Consider the following 19433-nt stretch of genomic DNA (forward strand, 5'->3'; position numbering starts at 1 on the left):
GTTAGTTCAACATACTATCAAGAGTCTCACTTGATAATCTAATAACAAATGACAGTGCACATTCTTTGTTGTTTAGTAAAGTTTTTAGATATTCAAATTTGAAAGTTTGTTCAACAAGTTTACATTTTACAGAGGAAATATTACTGTACACATGAAGAACTTTACAATGCCATTGCTTTTGTAATATACTGAGTATATACCAACCTGCAGTTCATGTAGTGCAACCAAATTCAAAAGACACTTCACCATCAGGCAAAGAAATAGAGAACAGACACTTTAAAGGTTGTTGCGTCCCTATCTGAGTGAGAGAGCAAGATTCTGTGACATCATGTATTTCAGCTGAGTCGTTTCACCAAACATAGCACAGTCCATAAAGACTCTTCATTCATGTGAATATTTTTGCATTTACAGCATTATGCCAAACACATTCCTCATCCACAACACCAACCAGAGCACTTGAACATCTTTCAAAGGGAATAGCATGTTAATATCAGTTAATTTAAATGTAAAACTCTGCTATTGGACTCAGCCTAAGCCCTTGTGCATTAGGACAGTACATTTATAACTTAACATTAACAGCAATGCATACAAAAAAAGTTACATGAGCTTAAAGCAAGTTTTCCAAATCTAAAAAAGACTCTATACATCAGAAGATAATTCCATGCCTTGATTTATGGAGAGCCGGGGAGGCTGGGCAGACAGATAATGTTCAACCCTATAATTTTGCATATACGGCATACATTGGGAAAGAGGGTTTGCATACAATAAATATTCTGGAATAACTACAGCCGATTACAGCTTTTTAGAGACCTGAAACCAAGGGTGAATCTCATGAAGAAATGTCCAAGACATAATTCACCTCAAAATCAAAGGAAAGCAAAATAAGAAATTATATTTTGCATTAACAAAATGAAGCTTGATACAATGATTAAAACCAAATAATTTTGTTTCAAATAACATCCATGAATAAATACTACCATGACGTTTTCTTGATGGTCAATTTAAATCTTAACGGACTTAAAAAGTAGGCTTCACTTCCTTTTTGCACAATATTTTCTCAATGTTTTTCCTTTAAAAATGTTTTTGGGGGAAACAACCCAGAAATTTCGTAACAAATTAACCCTAACGTTCTTTATAACAAAACAAAACAAAAGAAAAAGAACAAATAACACAACGATATCAACAGCAGACTATGACCTCTGTGACACGGACATGGAATCATTTGAATCATCCAGTGACATCATGCAAAGGGAGATTTTTTATTTTTTTTGTCTACTTGGAATAACATTTCATGAGATTCCACTGAGCCCACTGACCTTTCAGCGAAGTCACTGCAACACTCTCCCTTTAAGAAAAAAGTCCCTACGAGAGCTGGTTTGATAGCTAGTCGTCTTTACTGTATGGCTTAATTCCAGTAGTATAGACTGCAACGGTGAGCAAAGAGTTAGCAGGAGATGACAGGGAGAGCGGTTTGTCATGTGATGACTGGTTACTTCCAAGATGGAGTAAAATTACTTGTAGTGGTTAGCCTTCATCAATTAAAAAGTCCGAGACAAGAAATTAATCTTAATGAACAGATGAGTTTGACAAGAAGACAGCATATTAGGAGTGAAAAGCAAGAGCAGAATAATGAGTATAATATCATGAGCAAAAAGAAATGTCACCATGACATTAGGCCGATTCTGGAAAGGGCTCTGTAGTGTATGTGAAGAGAAAGCAGGAAAGGAGAGGTGTATCTCTGCAGGGACATCTCTTGTCTGACATACTGCTGGCTCTGACATGCTGTAGTCGATCAACAGTGCTGGGTTTCCTCTTAAAGCTCGATCCTCAAGTCCAGCAGAAGTTTAGCATGCAATGGGCTGGAAAGCATTTGCTGTACAAACAGGCAAAAGCCTCCTTTGTGTCTTGAGTTGCATGGCTTGCAGTGCATTAGTATTGCTTTCCTGTTCCCTTCCTAGGGAGTGAGCCACGGAGACCTGAGAGACAACGCTGAACTGTTTCTGCAGATCTGTACATCCACCACTGTATCTTCTGTAACTTTAAGAAGAGGTTTAGGAGTGTTTGTCAATGAATGGACGCTGTGCTCAGAAGCCCGATTTAGTTATTCTGGATGAACAAATGGAGTTGATGAATCCAGAAGGATCCTGACTTGACAACATTAAATTGAGCTGGTTTAAAACTGATTGTATAAGGCGTTTGGAGCTCTTTTGGCTTCAAATGCTGAGAATGAAGAACGTGACACTAAATATGAATCTTTAAGTGGTTCAAAAAGACTTTTTAATATACTTCTATGGTTGATCTTCTCCAAGTCTCTAAGTCTGACTGGACACGTTTAGCTCAGTTCCACAATTTTAAAAAGTTAGTACGTTTCTTCATTCACTTGCCATTTGGTAGACAAGACAGAGTACAAACTGATGAAAAAAATTATCCTTGAGCAACTCAAGTTTAAGGGCCTTAGATGAAGGCCAAAATGTCAACGAAGAAAGATTGTAATCATTAGGTCTCCTACTTCAACCTTTGTGAGGCCACTTTAGCTCAGCCACTGACAGTTTTCTTATTTGTAGATGTATGAGTTTGTATGGGTGGAATAAACCAGCACACAAATGTGCTTGGTGGGTTATGAAAGCTCAAAACCAGTGTTCATGCTGATCGCGTAGCGGAGTTTGTCTCTGAGGATGCTCTTCTTGCTGTAGTTGGGCAGCTTGAGCAGGTTGAAACAAGTGGAGGATGTAGGGAGGCGACCACCTGGCTCCTTCTTACGAATGGTAAAAAAGCCTCGCAGAACGCTACCTAAAGTGTCGCCTGTGTCCTGCGTATGCAATCAAACACAAAGAAGCATGATGAAGAAGCTACACAATCTTTGCAGGACAATGTATGGAATAAGAAGATGGGGTGACGTCTAACCTGATCATCTGACACTTCCACGCAACGGATGGAGAAAGGGGGCTTGAGGTAGGCAAATCCAAGCAGAGGAGGTCTTGAGCAGCTGGTGACAAACTGAGGAGTAATACAGCCACATTACAGATGGCAATAAACCTTTAAATAACCCAAATAAAACCTTCAAGATGTGTTAAGTATTACCTTCAAGAACATGGCTCTCTCCTCAGGGGAAAAGTCACTGGAGAGAATGTCCCACAGCCAAAGAATGACTCTGTGGCTGCTATGGAAACCTCCATAGTACACAGTGTGCTTCCTGGGAGAGACAGAAAATCACATGCATCATCCTGAGTAACCTTTTTAAGACTGTTCTTCACAGCATGTGATTATTAGTGCTACTTGTGGACATCGTTACAATTTGAGTGCTGACTGTGGGAAAGATCTGCACAGTGGTTATAATCGTGGTAACTCTCTCTCCACCACCCTACACTCCTGTAATTCATCAGTTAAAAAAGGGAGAACATAAAATTAGCTATAGTTAAAAATGTATTTGACAGAGCATATTTTTATTTATTTTTCAAAACTTGTAGATATCGCAAATAATAATGTTATTGAGAAACATGCCCACAATAATTGTGTAGTGAAAATGTGACAATTTCAGACCTATTCCATTGATGATTAATTTCTGTTCACTGAAGGTGTGATGCATTCAAGATGCTTCCAGCCTGGTTGACTATATTGAGAGCAATGTAGGTTTGATGCACTGCATCATTCTTAGTCCAACAAACTGATATGCAAAATCCTTCCAAGCCATTGTTAAAATGTGCAGACTCACTTGAGATCATCCAGGTCTATCTCAGCGTTGTCTCCAGAAACGAGCCTCTGGACCTCAGGGGTGGAGAACATGTGCAGCCACTCTGGGTTGATGATGCTGCGGAAGCCCCTGATGAATGCAGCCGTCTGCTCCTTGATCTGGGTGTGCATGCGGAAGTGGGCCATCAGGTGGATGTAGCTGATCCTGGAGGATGGTTAGCAAAAAAATAAACAGTGCGTTTTGACTTTTTTTAAAGATTAATGACAAAACATGAACTGAAAAACAATCTTCTATTGTGTTCTATTCTAACTCGCTGATATAAGTTAAGTATTTGTCTGTAGTTGCAAATCCCTAATTGCTTTCTGAACCGCTCTGCTTCCAATACTAATTTGTTTTTTCATCGGGTCATTTCTTCTTATTGTAATGGATGTGAATAGGAGGCAGCACTGCCACGAAAATTTAATTTACACTTGACCGAAGAGACAAAATGAACTCACTTGTTTTCATTAGTGACAGGCATGGTCTTTCCACCAGGAATTAGCTCATGACAGACTAACTGTGAAGAGACAACGAAAGGAAATGAGTGAGTGTATGAGAGAATGAGGAAAGCTGATAGTGTCAGAAGAACCAACAAAATTATTTCAGAATTTCAGCTGAAACAAAAGTTGCTTACCTGGCCCATCACCTCTTCATCATAAGACAAAGTCAGACCCAGATCACTGACGTCCCCATCATAACGCTGAAAAATCAAATCAATAAGTGGTCATGGATATTACTACAAGATCAAAACAAATATGAAACAAACTGAAGAAAACAGCCTGTTTTTTTATTTCATTAATTAGTTATATAACAAACATACATTTAAGATTAAAGAAGGGTATCAGTTGCCTGTAATGCTACATTGTCAGATTTGGTGACCCTGCTGTTTGTGTGCAGCTGTTGGTATCGGACCAAAATGCTTTTTAGGGTATGAAACAAGAGGATTTGACATCACTAGAGTGAATTTGAGTAAAAATTTAAAGCCATTTTGTATTAAAAAAAATTAAATAGAGAGCAGTAACTTCTAATACTGCCTTGTCGGATTTGGTTACTAAGCTGTATATCTGCAACTGTTCATGTCAGGCCAAAATACTTTTAGTGGTATGAAACAGAGAAGGTTAGACTTCACCAGAGTAAATCTGGGTGACATTAAAGGCATTGTGTGTGAAATAAATTGGATTAACCGATTTAGGTAACAGATTTTGGTAATGTCCAATGCTTATTTGTCAGATTTGTCGACCCTGCTGTTTGTGTGCAGCTTTTTGCATTAGACCAAAATGTGTTTTAAAACAAAAGAGTTTGGACATCACCAAAGTGAATTTAAAAACCATTAAACCCATTCTGTGTAGAATAGAGAGGGGTAACAGATTTCGGTAACTCCTAATGCTATGTTGTCATATTTGGTAACCCTGGTGTATACCTGCAGCTGTTCAAATCAGAACATTACGCTTTTTAGGATATAAAATAAAAATGTTTAGACATCAATAGAGTGAATTTGGGTAAATAAAGCTATTCTGTGTGAAATAGATGAGGGTAACAGATTTAATTAACATCTAATGTTGCCCTGTCGGATTTGGAGACACTGCTGTCTGTGTGCAGCTGTTCACAACAGACCAAAATGTGTTTGGGGTATGAAGCAGATGAGATTAGAAATCACCAAAAGAGAATTTGGGTATAACATAATAGTTCAAATCTTTCCAAACTCTGTACGAATGTTGTGGTAGTCACACTGGCACTGACCTTAATGGAGGTGAGGTTTTTGTAAAACTCTGAGTCAAGAGAGGGCAGCTCATCTATGGAGCTGTAGAAGGTGCTGTGATGGTGACCCAAAACCTGACTGAGAAAAAAAGAAGCGAATGGCACGTCCACTACTATGCCTTCATACATGGCCTTTCCAAGCATCTTCCCAACAAATTCATACAGCTGAAGGTGGTTCTCGTGGATGCTGGAGGTTGGGGAGGGATATAATCTCTCATTCCCACTGGTGGTCTGAAAGAGATAGATTGCTGATTTTTAGTGACAAAGTAAGGTAGGTGTTATGATTGTCAGCAGCCTTTAGCCTTTAGAGAGCAGTGAATACCTTAAACAGATTGAGCGCTGGGTTGAAAACCTTCTTGATGATTTCTTCTAAGAACTCTTTAAACACACCGTCCTGGTCAATTCCAGCCTCATCCACGCCTAAATCATTCACAAACTTCACTCGGATCACTCCTTTAATGGAGTTGACAGGCAGACGTCGCAGTTGATCATAACCATCCTATGGAGATTAGGGAAAAAGAGAGAGATCATTATTATTATTCTTAGTTTACATTTATACATTTGGAAGACGCTTTTATTGAAACCGATTTACATTGCATTCAACATATACTTTTTATTAGTTTGCTAACAGACGTCATACACATTATGTTCATTGTGTATCAGTATTTGAGAATGATTATTACCTCCAACATGCGTGAGCGACGAATGGTTATATGTGTCACATGGGGAGAGGCGGAGCTTGTTTCCACCAATCCTAGAGTCTCCTTCTCTTTTGTCACGATGTTACGGAACAACAGCACCCTCTGTGACAAAAGCAAATCCGTACATTTTCAGATTTTGTTTTGAAAGATAAAATGACGATGATTTTGATCTAACTTGGATTCTTTATGAAAGGAAGACTGAATCTTTGTATGATCCTTTGCATTCATGACCTGTTATGAGCCAAGAGCATTAATAATCTTCTGTTTTGAGTCTGATTCTTACATTTTTGTGTGGGATGACATGGGGAATGTACTGAAGTAGCAGCTGTGCTCTTTTTTTGCCTTTTTCCAGCTCTTGAAACAACAGGCTGGGCTTCAGGTCCCTGTGTTACACATACAGAGAAAAGAAAACAAATGAGACCTATTTTGTAAGCCGGGGCATTTATCTTTCCCCTATATGAGAATAATCAGTCATTTGTTTTTGAATGAACCCAGCTCCAACTATAAAGTAAAACAAGAAAACTATTTGACTCAAATATATACAGCATGTGAGGCTGACACACTTGCGGAGCCAGTGATCTTCAGGTGTGAATCTCCTGCGACAGTCCCGCTCATACAGAACCATCAGCCAGCCGTGAACACTGTGGAATAAATCCAGCTTCTCTCCTTTGGCATTCTCTGAAACAGATAAATGACCACAAAAAGAAAGCATATTATCACTGCCTCCATATACAGATGGTTCAAACAGCTGTGGTTTTTCTAAATGAAGCAACAACAAGAGAACAAGGCTGGAGAAAAGAGTGCATACACAAAAAATCCCTTGTTGCAGAAACAAACACAAGGGCTAAATAATACCTGCTCACCTAAAATACCATCCCAGATCATCTTGTAAACAAATGTGTTGAGGAACGAGGAGATGGTAACAAGCTCTTCTATTTTAAAAGAAATCTGTTCCTCATACACCTCTATGTCATCCAGAATCCTGGAATTAAAAAAATTGTAATATATTGCTTTAATTTTCAAATAAATTTTTTCACTTACAGTGTTGTGCTGATAGATTTTTTTTTTAATTAAAAAATGTAATGCATAAATAAACATATCAATATATAATTCAAATAAATCCAGAATTGTCACCAGTGGACTATACAGCACTTACGTGATGAGATGTCTGGAGCAGTCACAGAAGAGCATCAGCATGGCCAGAAGCTGTTTGGACTCCTCCGTGTCATTATTGAGACACTCCAGGAAGAGTCGGAGTCCCCCCTGAGGGCCAAGCTCACAGATGAATGCCCACAGCTTAGGCAGCAGCTCATCCAGATATGTCAGCCCTGGAACCAAGTTTAATTTGAAACATAAAATCAAGATCAATTAAACAAATTTATGACATACAATATCTCAAGGACCAATAATTATTTTGTTGTTTCACTGGACACTACTCTACAGTGGTTTTGGACCTACCCTACAAACAACTAATATTCTGCAAAAACATCTGATACAAGTATAAACCTTTTTTCAAGGATGAGGATAAAACATTACTGAAGCTTGTGTGAATGTGCATTCATAGGTGTGTAAACAGCATAGACATCATAAATGGTTTCATATGAAACGCATGTACCTGTGAGAATCTGCAGGCGGATCTGCGTGAGTGTGGTGAGGGCCGTCTGATACAGCACACAAATACTGCACACCTTCTGGACCTCAGCCGAGTCCACACGCCTCCCTCCGACTGGTTTCAGGATGTTCCGCACAGATGCAGACTTCTGGAACGCTCGCTTGAACAGATCTATACGTGGAGACAGTTTAACAAGAGTTCCTCAGTGAAAACAGGATGAAGAGAGAGCTTATGACTTATGACACAGTACAGTTTTACAACTTTGTATCCTTGTTTTAACCAGGGAAAGAGCACTTAAAACAGACTCAGAGACAGCAGTGTGGCCCTGTTTAGACCAACCTTTTTGACTCCAAGGGCCCAAATTTTTAAAGACAATATTTGAAGGCCCCTCAAGATATTTCTGATACTACTGTTATTGTTCACAGAAACCAGTATAAACAATATCTAACAAATATTTTAATAAAATAACTATAAATAATTAATTTCCATAATCACAATAACTTACAGTAATGCATTGCTGCCACACAAATATCATTAAAACGACATTAAAACAATATTTTCTCATAATAACAAGATGTTATATTGTTAAAACAATGTTTGTTTGTTTTTTGGTAAAAATTTTTTTCTAAAAAACAACAAAATATTTTGTCATAAAAATTATGTATTTCCCATTATAGGAGATATTATCTATCGTTGTTAAAACTACATATCTCATTTGATCTCGTGTGGCAGCAATGCGTCACCGTAATAACTGAATGGTCTTCATGGTTTACTTTTTTTTTTTATTAACAATGAATTTACATGACTTGTCTAGTTTGTGATAAGGTTTATAAAATATTTTTATTTCCAAACAGTAATTTCCACCCAACAAAAACATTATAGAGCTTGACAGAATTTGCATTAACTTTTCAAATACAAATACACTTTTTTTTTTTTTACCATTTTTAATGGAATTCATTAAAATATGAAGAAACAGGATTGACTTTAAGCTGTTTTAGCTTTAGTTTTAAACCTTGTATTCTCTTATTTCAAATAATGTTAAGCCATCTTGTGACCCTTTGGAAGTGTGCAGAGGCCCCCTAGTTGGTCCTGGCCCATGTGATTGAGCACCACTGCTTGAGGCAACTGATAGTTAAGTATTAGTTTAAAAAGTGGTCTTAAATAGGGCAGATTGGTTTTTTTTACAAATGGGCTTCTTATAACCATTAAAGACAGAGTTCATATGCAATCATCTACCAAATAACATTTGTTGTATGCATCCTGTAACAATAGAAAAGTTTAGGAACTAGTTTAAAAATAGGTGTTTCTCACTTTTGACAGGCAGATTATTCTGTAATGAGCTTGGCGGAGGAGGGGGAGGTGGAGTGGGATCTTGAGTTTCAAGCTTTTTGCTGAGAACATCACAGAAGAGAGTGCAGATCACTGGAACTCCCCACAGACACTGTAACTGCTTTGTTACCAACGGCATAGACTCATTAAGCCTGAAGAGGCAGAAAAAAGAAAACAAGGGAGTGAAGGAGAAAGAATGCTTAATAGGATGACACAACAGAGAAATCCAGAAAGTATAATCAATTGGTGTATTTTGTCAATATAACATTGACATACCCATAGTCAACAGTCTGGGAGAACCAGCCCAACACTGGGTGCCAGTGAGTGAGATTGGATTTCTTCTGAGACACGTATCTCTGACAGTATGACAACATATCTGTCAGATCCCTGACAAAGTGACCTGCTTCCTGCTCTAGAACTTTTACATTAAAGTATCCCAGCTGAATGAGGTTACCTGGAAACAAAACATAGAGAGACGATGAGATAAATGATCGAGAAATTATAAACTAAGAATGAAAATGGCCCCTTGCACCCTAAAAATTTATTCCGTTCACCAGTCCACCATTGTTCTGCGAATCGAATACACACTCCATGAAGTGTGTGTTTAAAACACACATGCTTACCCAGTAAGCACAGACTGTGGCTTCCCTCCAGACAAACACAGATATCCAAGCACTGCTCCTCTCGACTTAAAAACAAGACAAACTTGCGGAAAAGGTCATGGGTTTTGATGGTGACTATACACTGCAAAGAGCACAAATTCATACAGGTGAAATCATATTCTCACAATTTTTGTTTTGACTTTGTAAGATGTGAGTGCAAATGAGGTGTTATTGTCTATCTGCATGTGTTTATTTCTTACATCTGGAGTGAGCGTGTTGAGGTGCGAGATGAATGCGGGAACAGACATGATGTGGAGAAGGAAAGACCTCAGCAGGTTGTCTGAGAAATGTGCAGCGATAACAGGCCTGAAACACACCGGAATCAAAAGCTCATCACATTATCGGTCACTTCACAGAAATAGAGCTACTGATGTAATCAGACTGTGAGATGTCTCAGAGAGCAAAGCCAGTTCTCATGGCAACCGACCTGAGTGACAGCGTAAAAATGGCCGTGAGGGTTCCTTTGGAAAGGGAAGGTCTGGATCTTGCCAATCCATTTGTAAGTAGAATCTGCAAACAACAAAGATGTTGCACCAAAAACGTATATTTTTTCACAAAAATAATAAGAAGCAACTTATCCCAACATTGATCACAGTAAGAAATGAATGCTACTGTTTTACTAACAGTTCATAAATCACATTCAAATATCATTTATTTTATGCTTTTCACATCAAATAAAAAACACTTTTTTATGTGTTTGAGAGAAATTACAGTGTTAACAACATACTAAAATGTATTCAAATTATATAATACCAGTCTGTGACAAGATTCTGATTGGATGAGCAGTACCTGAAGAACAGAGTAGAAGCCCTTCTGATTGAGATGTCCCATGATGTTCTCACAAATTCTGTTTAAAGCAGGCTTGAGGGCCTCTCCTTAAGAAAATAGAGAGGAGCTTTAGGTAGGATTCTAAGTATTTTAGCCTGTAAATCATCTCACCAGCTCTGATCACACGTGATACGAACCCTTCCCTCGGATGATTTTCCATGTCGATGTGTCAGTGAAGGTTATCAGCATGGTCAGATACAGCGTCACCATTTTATTATCTTGCAGTATGTCAGGCTGCAGAGAGAAACGGAAAGCAGGTAATAAGCATTCTTCAAGAAGCACTTCCTGACCTGTATGTACAGATAACTGAAAAACTCACACAGAGTCATTTAAAAAGATATTCAACAAACAGATCAGATGTGTATTAGCTAAGATTATCACAAGGAAATACCTTCAGTTTTTTCAGAAATTCACAAGAGACCCAGAGCACATCTTTGATTTGTTTCAGCCAGGGAATGGTGAGATCTTTTGAAAGGGCCAGGGATACATACCATACCTAGAAAAATAACAGCTTGTCACAACAATGCATAATTGCTGAACTATTATAATGTACGATATGATAAATTATGTTTCAGTCATTGCTTGGTTAAAAACGTACTTTAGGTTCATTCTCCACATCCATGCTACTTAGTATGATTCTACACAGCTTCTCAAACCTCTGTGTAAGCAAAAATAAAAAAAATGCAATCAATGATAATACACAGTATTAAAAAAGTAACTAATCAAATCCTCTTCCTATAAAAATCTTAACATTAAGTGATGCTCACCAACTTATCCTCCTTGCTCAGTATAAATAATAATTTTCTAGCAATTTTGAAGATGGACAATGCATTTCTTTTTGTTGAACCTGCATCGCTGACTGCAATGAAGTCATCGACCTCTTTCCTGAAACAGAAAACGTGAAAAAGTGATAAATCTGTGTCAGGGTACATCACTATCAAAGCCAAAGTCTGCTTTATTGTCAGTTCTGTCACATGTACAGCACATACATACAAATTATTGAAATTGCGTTACTCTCAAACCCTTGGTGCATACTATGCTGACAATACATTTTCAAACAGCAACTACTGTGAATAGCATAAAATTAAAACTGAAATAAAAAAATTTAAATTCTTTAGAAAGATTAAAAAAAGAAAAATTTATAAAAATGACAAAAGCACACAAAAATGTATCTAAAGTTAAAATGAAATCTGAAAATTTAAAAACCACATTCAAAATATTAGTAAAATTAAAATAGTATACTAATAGTACTAAAATAACATTGGCTCAAACAAACAGCTATGTTGTTTTTTAAATAGGGTTATCATTATTCAAGATATCAATGTGCAAAAAACTAAGTATTTTAATACAATTTAGTCCTAATGTTTACTTTTTTATATCTAGCCAACAAAGACCTTTGACTGAATAGTTTTAACTATTGCAAAGAATGGTTCATTTCAGCCCAAACCTGATTTCTCTTTGCAGTCTGCAACGGCAGAGAAATCTTCTGACCAGAGCCTGGATTTGTGTGGCAGCTTTCTCTTTCTCTTTATAACCTTTCCTTTCCTCCCGTGCTATCCTGGCTTTATCCAGGAAATGGGATTTGGATATTTGGGTAGCGGTGAACATGTTTTCACTCCAAACTGTGGGTTAAACATCATAAAAAGTGTTATAGCCATGAACAAAAATCACACCTGAGAGCAAACCCAAAGTAGAAGCTATGCATGCGAGTACAAACAAAGTGGATTCAAAATTATTTTCAAACAATGATAGATAATTAAGAAAATGAATGTCTCTCAATTACAATTTCAAATCTATCTTACATAAACACACACACACACACACACAAATTACCTTGCCCTAATGTAGTGACTGGTAATTCTTCTGCTTCCACAGGTCACATGAATACTATCACATATTCACACTTTTTGTTGTCCATTGGACTCTACAGAACAGAAGAGTAATTTTCTTTGAGACATTTTATTAATGTAAGAAAATCAATAGCCCTTCTTTAAAACAGCACAAATGATCCATTGATTTAGGCACAACAGTCAAATGTTGTTGTATTAAAATTACTCTGGAATTACTGGCTTTTTAAAATAAAAGACAGCTTTAGACACATCAACAGATCACATAGCAGAAAATGAAATCAAGACCAAGAGTTTCTGGCAGCATTATGAACATAGAAGCATAATTTAAGAAATTAATTGATGAAAAATGCAAGCCCGTGACTGACTGTTACAGTGTATTTTGTAACTGGTAGTGAGCTGTTACTCTGTGTTAAATCCTGTGACAGTCATTAACAAAAAGCCACATTTGTGTGGCGGTGTCCGATCAGAGTATGTGAGCGTGGGGAGGATCAACAATATCCCCTCCATTCAATAATCACTCCTCTCTGTGCTCACTGATATCTGAAACACCACTCCGCGTCTACTCTAAAGTATTTCAGTACGTTTGAAATATCACAGCTCTATGTTTCTGCCACTGAATAAAAAATTTAAAAAGCCTATTGCGACTTTTTTTTTTTTCTTTCTCAGAATTGTGAGATATAAACTTTTTTCTGAGTTTTGCCCCTGGTTTCACAGACAAGGCTTAAGCCTAGTCCCAGTCTAAAGTGTAAATCTGAGCTGTTTTAACTGAAACAAACTTTCATTGACTGATCCTAAAATATATCACTGCCTTTGTTTTGTCTGAAGATGCACCAAAAAAATTACTTACATTTCCTAATTGAACAAGAGCCTAATCCTGGTTTGGTCTAAACCCTGTTTTGAGGAGGGGGGGACTGGTATGTTATCAGAATTGCGAGTTTATATCTCATAATTATGACTTTTTAACTAGCAATTGCGAGTTTATATCATGCAGTTGATGAAAAAAGTAGAAAATAGTCAGAAGGAACAGGAGAAATATAACTTCCACTGCAGTCATCATAGCTTTCACATTCTGATTTGAGTGATCTTTTTCTAAATTAGCTAGCTGAATATGTTCAACATGTGAATTCTTGCTAAATATGCAGTTATATCACGCACTCATATACTCTGATGGTGAGTTATCTATTTCAGAACCAGCCGCTATCAAAATAATCTTGCTACGGACAAATATTTCCACCTCCACGGAAGCTAAATTAACATTTAACATCTGGTTTAAATTTGTAGAACACTTACACAAAATAAAAACAGTGCTCTGTGAATTAATTGTACCTTCAGAGACAATAACATTCACACTAGCTATCATGCTAGCAAATACTAACACAGAGCTGGCAACGCTTGGGAAATGTTGTCACTTGATAAATGTGTTTCAGATGAAAAGTAAAGAAAGTCTTTAGGGTTTTCTCGAAGGTTTCATTTACCTGAGCGTTTGAGAATAATAAGAAAACTGATGTAAACAAAAGAGCGACCCAGACGCCGCAGCTCTAATCCATGACCGGTGTAACCTCCTAATCCTTCCGGAGGAACATCTTCGTTCCGCATTCACACAAGATATTTAGATCGTACTTTTTTTTTTAATTGTACGTTGATATCGTTTAATTTTTGAAGCAATATTACACTGAACAATTTTAATTTGAGGTTTGGGGGAGCTGGGATTTTGTACCAAGCGGAACTATTATACAGCTCGTCTTCGGTTGATGCACATGTAAACATATATTGGAGACATGCAACAAACAACTTTTTTTTTTTTTTTTAAATGTCAAAGTATATTTTGCTAAATTTGTCTCAAATTATTTTGTTCTTTTTAGTTGTTGTGATATGTTGTTTTAAAGATATTTGGAGACGCAGTATATCCTAAACATAAAAAAAAAATTATTATTATGGCACCTAAAAAGTGCCTGTGAACTGTTCTCTACTAATGCACTTATGTCGGAAATCTAATCTAATCTAATTTCGGAAGACTAATATCAGACACAAAGTTCGTTGTTAAATATTTGTTAAATATAAAACCCCCAACACTCACAAATTAGTGTATAGTTACAATTAAATGACAGGAGTCAGGATATTGGACAGGTGGAGTTACTTCCCATGTACTGTAATAAAAAGCGCGTTCATGAATGTGCCCCAAACAGCCAATAAGCGCGTTGCCTGAAGCCTCGTGCACGAGTATGGGTCGCGACCGGAAGTGAGTGATCTAATTCCCGTTCCAAGAGGCCCGAAAGAATCGGGGAATTTCTATGGTAAATAACGACATTTGTCTGATGTTTCATCTAATTTGTATGCTTCTGTTGGTGTATATTTTAATTATTAATTATTGTGCCGTGTAATTAGCTTTTTTACTAGTAAATTCGTGTTTATATCCTTAAAGAAATTGAGAGAACAAGTTGGTGTGCTAGTTTAGCGCATTAGCTCCTCTAGTTGTCCATTTCTTATTTAACTAACTTTAAATTTAAATAGTTTTTTTCGTAGTCAGTTACTAATCATGTAACGTTATATACGCAAAACAAAACTGGGTTTAAGAGAAAAGATCACCGCAGGTTTTGACATGAGGTCATTAAATCAGTCTCATTGTGTTGTGAACGAGTTTCTCATTGAAGGACAGATGAGTTAATATCACGATTTAAAGTTTTACAATCTACCAGTTTGTTAATGTGGTTCATTCAAGTAGAGCTTTATTGTCATTCTGCTATGTGTGGACATAATATTGGAATATGTCTACTAGTTAAACATAAATATAAACATACAACAATAGAAGTATAAGAAAAACAATTATAAACCTATACAACAGTTAACCATCTGACTATACATATACTGTTAATAGTTGTATAAACGCACATAATCTGAGACTGTACAAGAACTTTACATAAATACTGTACATGAAATTGTCCAAAAGTGATATTTTGTGTGTGTAATATATATATATATATATATATATATATATATATATATATATATACACACAAACACGCATGTATTATATATTTAATGAAAGTCCTGCATTTTCATACTTTTCTTTCCTGATTTTCAGGAAGAGATGTCAGGAGAAAGTGTGGTGAGCTCGGCTGTGCCGGCAGCTACAACACGGACCACCTCCTTCAAGGGGTCCAGTCCCAGTTCCAAATATGTGAAGCTGAATGTTGGAGGAGCGCTGTACTACACCACCATGCAGACCCTGACCAAGCAGGACACCATGCTGAAGGCCATGTTCAGTGGCCGCATGGAGGTCCTTACTGATAGTGAAGGTAGATGTACTGTAATAGCTACTGCAGAAGAGTTAATGTAATATTATGACTCATATCGATACAGACATGTGCATCTGCAGTGTCCAAGTCACCCTTTTCATCTCTGATCTTTCTCCAGGCTGGATTCTGATTGACAGGTGCGGAAAGCACTTTGGGACCATCCTGAACTACTTGAGAGACGGAGTCGTCCCATTACCTGAGAGCCGGAGGGAGACGGAGGAGTTACTGGCAGAGGCAAAGTATTATCTGGTGCAGGGCCTGGTGGATGAGTGTCAGGCGGCATTACAGGTAGAGTATCGGCTACAACACATTTAAATGGATAGTTTGTGCAAAAATAAAAATTCTGTCATTTAGCTCTCGTTTCAAACCCATTTTTGTTCATCTACAAAATGCAAATGAAAATGTTTTTATGAAACCTGAGATATTTATGTTGCTCCATTTATTAGAGGTATAACAATGCATCAATCAAATGACGATTCAATGTATCGATGCAATGCGTGAAAAATCTAGATTTATAGATTCGAAATACAAAATCTATCTATCTGACTTTTATAAAAATATATAATTGTCATAGAGCAGTCAAGAGTTTTGTCAAATTTTTTTTTCTTCTGTTTTTCCATAACCGGAGTACCTCATTTTGTTGTGTGTATGTCCTAATGGGGATACTACATGTGCACATTTTAGAGTGAACACTGTAAGACTTTTTTTAACCGTCATCAAAGCATGTCTCATTGCACAAGCCAGTGATCTATGATCCCATGTGCAATTTTTTTATGTATTATTTTAAAAAACGAAAGTCTATTTTTAGTGTTGTGGATGTCTACAGGATATAGAATTTGCAATTTTCAGACAGTTCAGTTAAATGTTTGTGTTTGCATTTGTGAGTTAATGAAAATATAAATGGTTGTGTAAAATAGGCATATATATGCCTAAATATTATAGCGTAATATCAGAAGACTTGGATATATTTGGAATATTTCAGAAGACTTGGATAAAATCACCCAATTGTTTTATAACTTTTTGAAGCATCAAATTTTTGGTTTCATTCAAAATATCTTAATTTGTGTTCTTAAGGAGAATGAAAGTCTTATGAGTTTGGAAAGACATGAGGGGGAGTAAATGATGGCAGAATTTCCATTTTTGGCTATCCTTTTAAGTAAGCATATATGTTACAATATTAAATAATTTTTTTATTTAGACTTACATTCTACATTTCTGGTTTACAAATGTTTTCAGAACAAAGATGCGTATGAACCATTCTGTAAAGTTCCACTGGTGACATCATCTAAGGAGGAACAGAGGCTCATCTCTACTGCTAATAAGGTACAAATGCTTTATCATGTCAGTCTTAAAGGAATTGCTATTCGCTTTCATCGAGAACAGACTCTTGATTTGTCTGTGTATTTGCAGCCTACAGTCAAACTGCTGTACAACAGGAGCAACAATAAATATTCATATACAAGGTAGAGAGTTTAATTTCTTATAAAGTTTGGGTTGTTGAGAAGCTTACAGTTGAGCTTTTACCTGATCGGATTGCTCTTTCTCTTTTTAGCAACTCTGATGATAACATGTTGAAGAACATTGAGCTGTTTGACAAGCTGTCTCTGAGGTTCAATGGCCGAGTGCTTTTCATCAAGGATGTGATTGGGGATGAGATTTGTTGCTGGTCCTTTTACGGCCAGGGCAGGAAGATTGCAGAGGTGTGCTGCACGTCAATAGTCTACGCCACTGAGAAGAAGCAGACAAAGGTAAAGGGTCATCTGTCCGTCACATGATTGGCACTGAGGAAGAGCAAGTTTGTGTGCAAATTAAAATAAGTATTGAATATTTGTTGGAAGTTGTATATTCAAACCTTGTATTGAAACATAACTCCTCATTGTGAGAGCATATTGCTGTATTGTTCTGTGTAATTTATTTTTTGGATTTTCTTTACTTTGTTTTAAAGTCTCAAATTGACCTAACTATCTTAAAGATAAATTTGACTCACTTTTTTTTTTATTCCCTCCATCACAGGTTGAGTTCCCAGAGGCTCGCATCTATGAAGAGACCCTCAACATCTTGCTCTATGAGTCTCAAGATGGCCGCGGACCTGACAATGCACTGCTGGAGGCCACAGGGGGTGCCGCAGGACGTTCCCACCACATCGACGAGGACGAAGAGAGGGAGCGCATTGAAAGAGTGCGGAGGATCCACATCAAGCGCCCTGATGACCGCACTCACCATCACCAGTGACCCTGCAGTTTCTCCTCTTTTCAGTGCCTTAAAAACTACCAGCGCTTCGGTTACGCCCCTCTGTTTGCACACAGACACGTCAGTTAAGTTTATCCCGAGTCTACTTCCTTAGAGAGACGAAGGGATACTCCCAGAATCGCTAGTATTGATAATGTTACATGAATGTGGCATATAGGGCAGTGCAGCATTGACCTCAAACGTCAGTTGTGCATGTTTGAGGACCTCACTAAAAAGATACTATGATGGTGTAAATGTGAGCAGAAGTGCACAACAGATGGTTAGTTTTACTGCGTTCATGACATTTCCTGAACATGTTGCTCTATTTGCTATTCATAAAGCAAATTCCAATGAATATATCAATCAGCTAAACTGTCATTTACTTGTAGGTTTGCAGCAAATGGATATTTTCAAAATTTAGTTGTCTGCCGTAGTATTTTTGTATTTGACATTATTCTGTTCGAGTGAAGACTGTAGGGTTCCTGGTGCCTTATAGATTAATTGTTTTTTTTTGTTGTTGTGTATTGTGTGATAGACGTTGGATTTTTGTGGCTTTTGAGTTTAGTTTTTGTCGCTCTGAAGTGTTAGAGCCAGGATTTCACAGTGCTGATAGTGTGTCTTACTGACATTCAGGAAGTTTAACCGATCTTGAATATGTCAGTGTGGTTTGACAGTCAAGTGATCAGTGAATTGTAGGAGGATATTCTTATTGCCTTAAAAGAAGAATTCAATCCTTAACTCTCATATTTTTACACTCCGAGAAGAGTGTCATACAAATTCTTAATCTGTCAATTTTCATTTTATTATGCGTGCGCAAAAACATTTATGCACTTTGTCACTTGAGGATTGTGTGTATGTGCTGGATTTTATGACCGGTCTGTATGAGTTTGGCCAATAGAGGGCAGTGTAGTATGGGGTTTTCACCCATGTACAAGAGGCACTTTTTAAAAGCAGTAATTGTCAAGTTTTCTGTCCCCTTGTATCTACAATCAGTAAAATAGATTATGCTATTAAATACCTTTCCACTGCGCTGTATTAAATTCCATCAAGTTAATTATGCTTCTGGGTTTTGTAAGTGATCTCATTCAAGCAATGAAACTGAGATGTAGTCAGAAGCGTTCGGATGTATATCTGTAATTGGGAAATGGACACCAACTATGAGTGTGTAATCAGAGACCAGACCACGTCAAAGAAACTCCAGGAAGTACGAGAGTATGGGCTCTCCTCTGCTGCAGCGTCACAGATGGTTTGTGATTACTAGTTTTATTAAAGGTGTATTTAAAAAAAGAAATCTGTAATACTATAGAGAAGTTTGTACAGACGTGCACATGAATAAAAATGTTTTGCATACCAATTATTTATTCACACGTTATCACAAATAAAGGTTTCTACAAATTTTGTAGATCAAACTGCGCATTTGCTTTGCATTTTATTTTTT

General features: G+C 37.1%; 2 protein-coding genes across 2 annotated transcripts; one reads left to right on the forward strand and one right to left on the reverse strand.

The window, feature by feature from the left end:
* Positions 1-70: 70 nt before the first annotated feature.
* LOC306869370 (ubiquitin-protein ligase E3B-like) lies at positions 71-14040 on the reverse strand. Its single transcript, XM_079416122.1, has 27 exons — positions 13946-14040; positions 12454-12544; positions 12068-12242; positions 11388-11505; positions 11219-11278; positions 11012-11116; positions 10758-10854; positions 10582-10667; positions 10220-10302; positions 9993-10098; positions 9754-9874; positions 9407-9584; positions 9113-9282; positions 7805-7972; positions 7346-7517; positions 7053-7171; positions 6753-6867; positions 6473-6572; positions 6172-6291; positions 5811-5987; positions 5471-5719; positions 4365-4430; positions 4189-4247; positions 3713-3895; positions 3082-3193; positions 2905-2997; positions 71-2809 (listed from the first exon to the last, which is right to left on the reverse strand). The coding sequence occupies exons 3-27, from the start codon at positions 12226-12228 to the stop codon at positions 2618-2620; spliced, it is 3210 nt and encodes a 1069-aa protein (XP_079272248.1). The 5' UTR covers positions 12229-12242; positions 12454-12544; positions 13946-14040; the 3' UTR covers positions 71-2617.
* A 624-nt stretch (positions 14041-14664) lies between these two features.
* LOC306870097 (BTB/POZ domain-containing adapter for CUL3-mediated RhoA degradation protein 3) lies at positions 14665-19409 on the forward strand. Its single transcript, XM_079417168.1, has 7 exons — positions 14665-14764; positions 15553-15766; positions 15885-16054; positions 17003-17089; positions 17177-17229; positions 17319-17514; positions 17780-19409. Exons 1-7 carry the CDS (start codon positions 14762-14764, stop codon positions 17996-17998), a joined length of 942 nt encoding a protein of 313 aa, XP_079273294.1. The 5' UTR covers positions 14665-14761; the 3' UTR covers positions 17999-19409.
* Positions 19410-19433: the final 24 nt, after the last annotated feature.

Source organism: Barbus barbus, assembly GCF_936440315.1.
Source record: "Barbus barbus genome assembly, chromosome: 5".
In the NCBI taxonomy this organism is placed as follows: domain Eukaryota; kingdom Metazoa; phylum Chordata; class Actinopteri; order Cypriniformes; family Cyprinidae; genus Barbus; species Barbus barbus.

What these genes read in the sequence shown, in the direction of transcription:
- LOC306870097 (XM_079417168.1), top strand. An exon ending in AATAAATATTCATATACAAG is followed by an intron (nt 17,230 to 17,318) that starts GTAGAGAGTTTA and finishes TTCTCTTTTTAG; the next exon opens with CAACTCTGATGATAACATGT. An exon ending in CTGAGAAGAAGCAGACAAAG is followed by an intron (nt 17,515 to 17,779) that starts GTAAAGGGTCAT and finishes CCTCCATCACAG; the next exon opens with GTTGAGTTCCCAGAGGCTCG.
- LOC306869370 (XM_079416122.1), bottom strand. Translation starts at nt 12,228, where the DNA reads ATGTTCACCGCTACCCAAATATCCAAATCCCATTTCCTGGATAAAGCC. An exon ending in GATCTGGGATGGTATTTTAG is followed by an intron (nt 6,868 to 7,052) that starts GTGAGCAGGTAT and finishes TATCTGTTTCAG; the next exon opens with AGAATGCCAAAGGAGAGAAG. An exon ending in CAGCGCTCAATCTGTTTAAG is followed by an intron (nt 5,720 to 5,810) that starts GTATTCACTGCT and finishes TATCTCTTTCAG; the next exon opens with ACCACCAGTGGGAATGAGAG.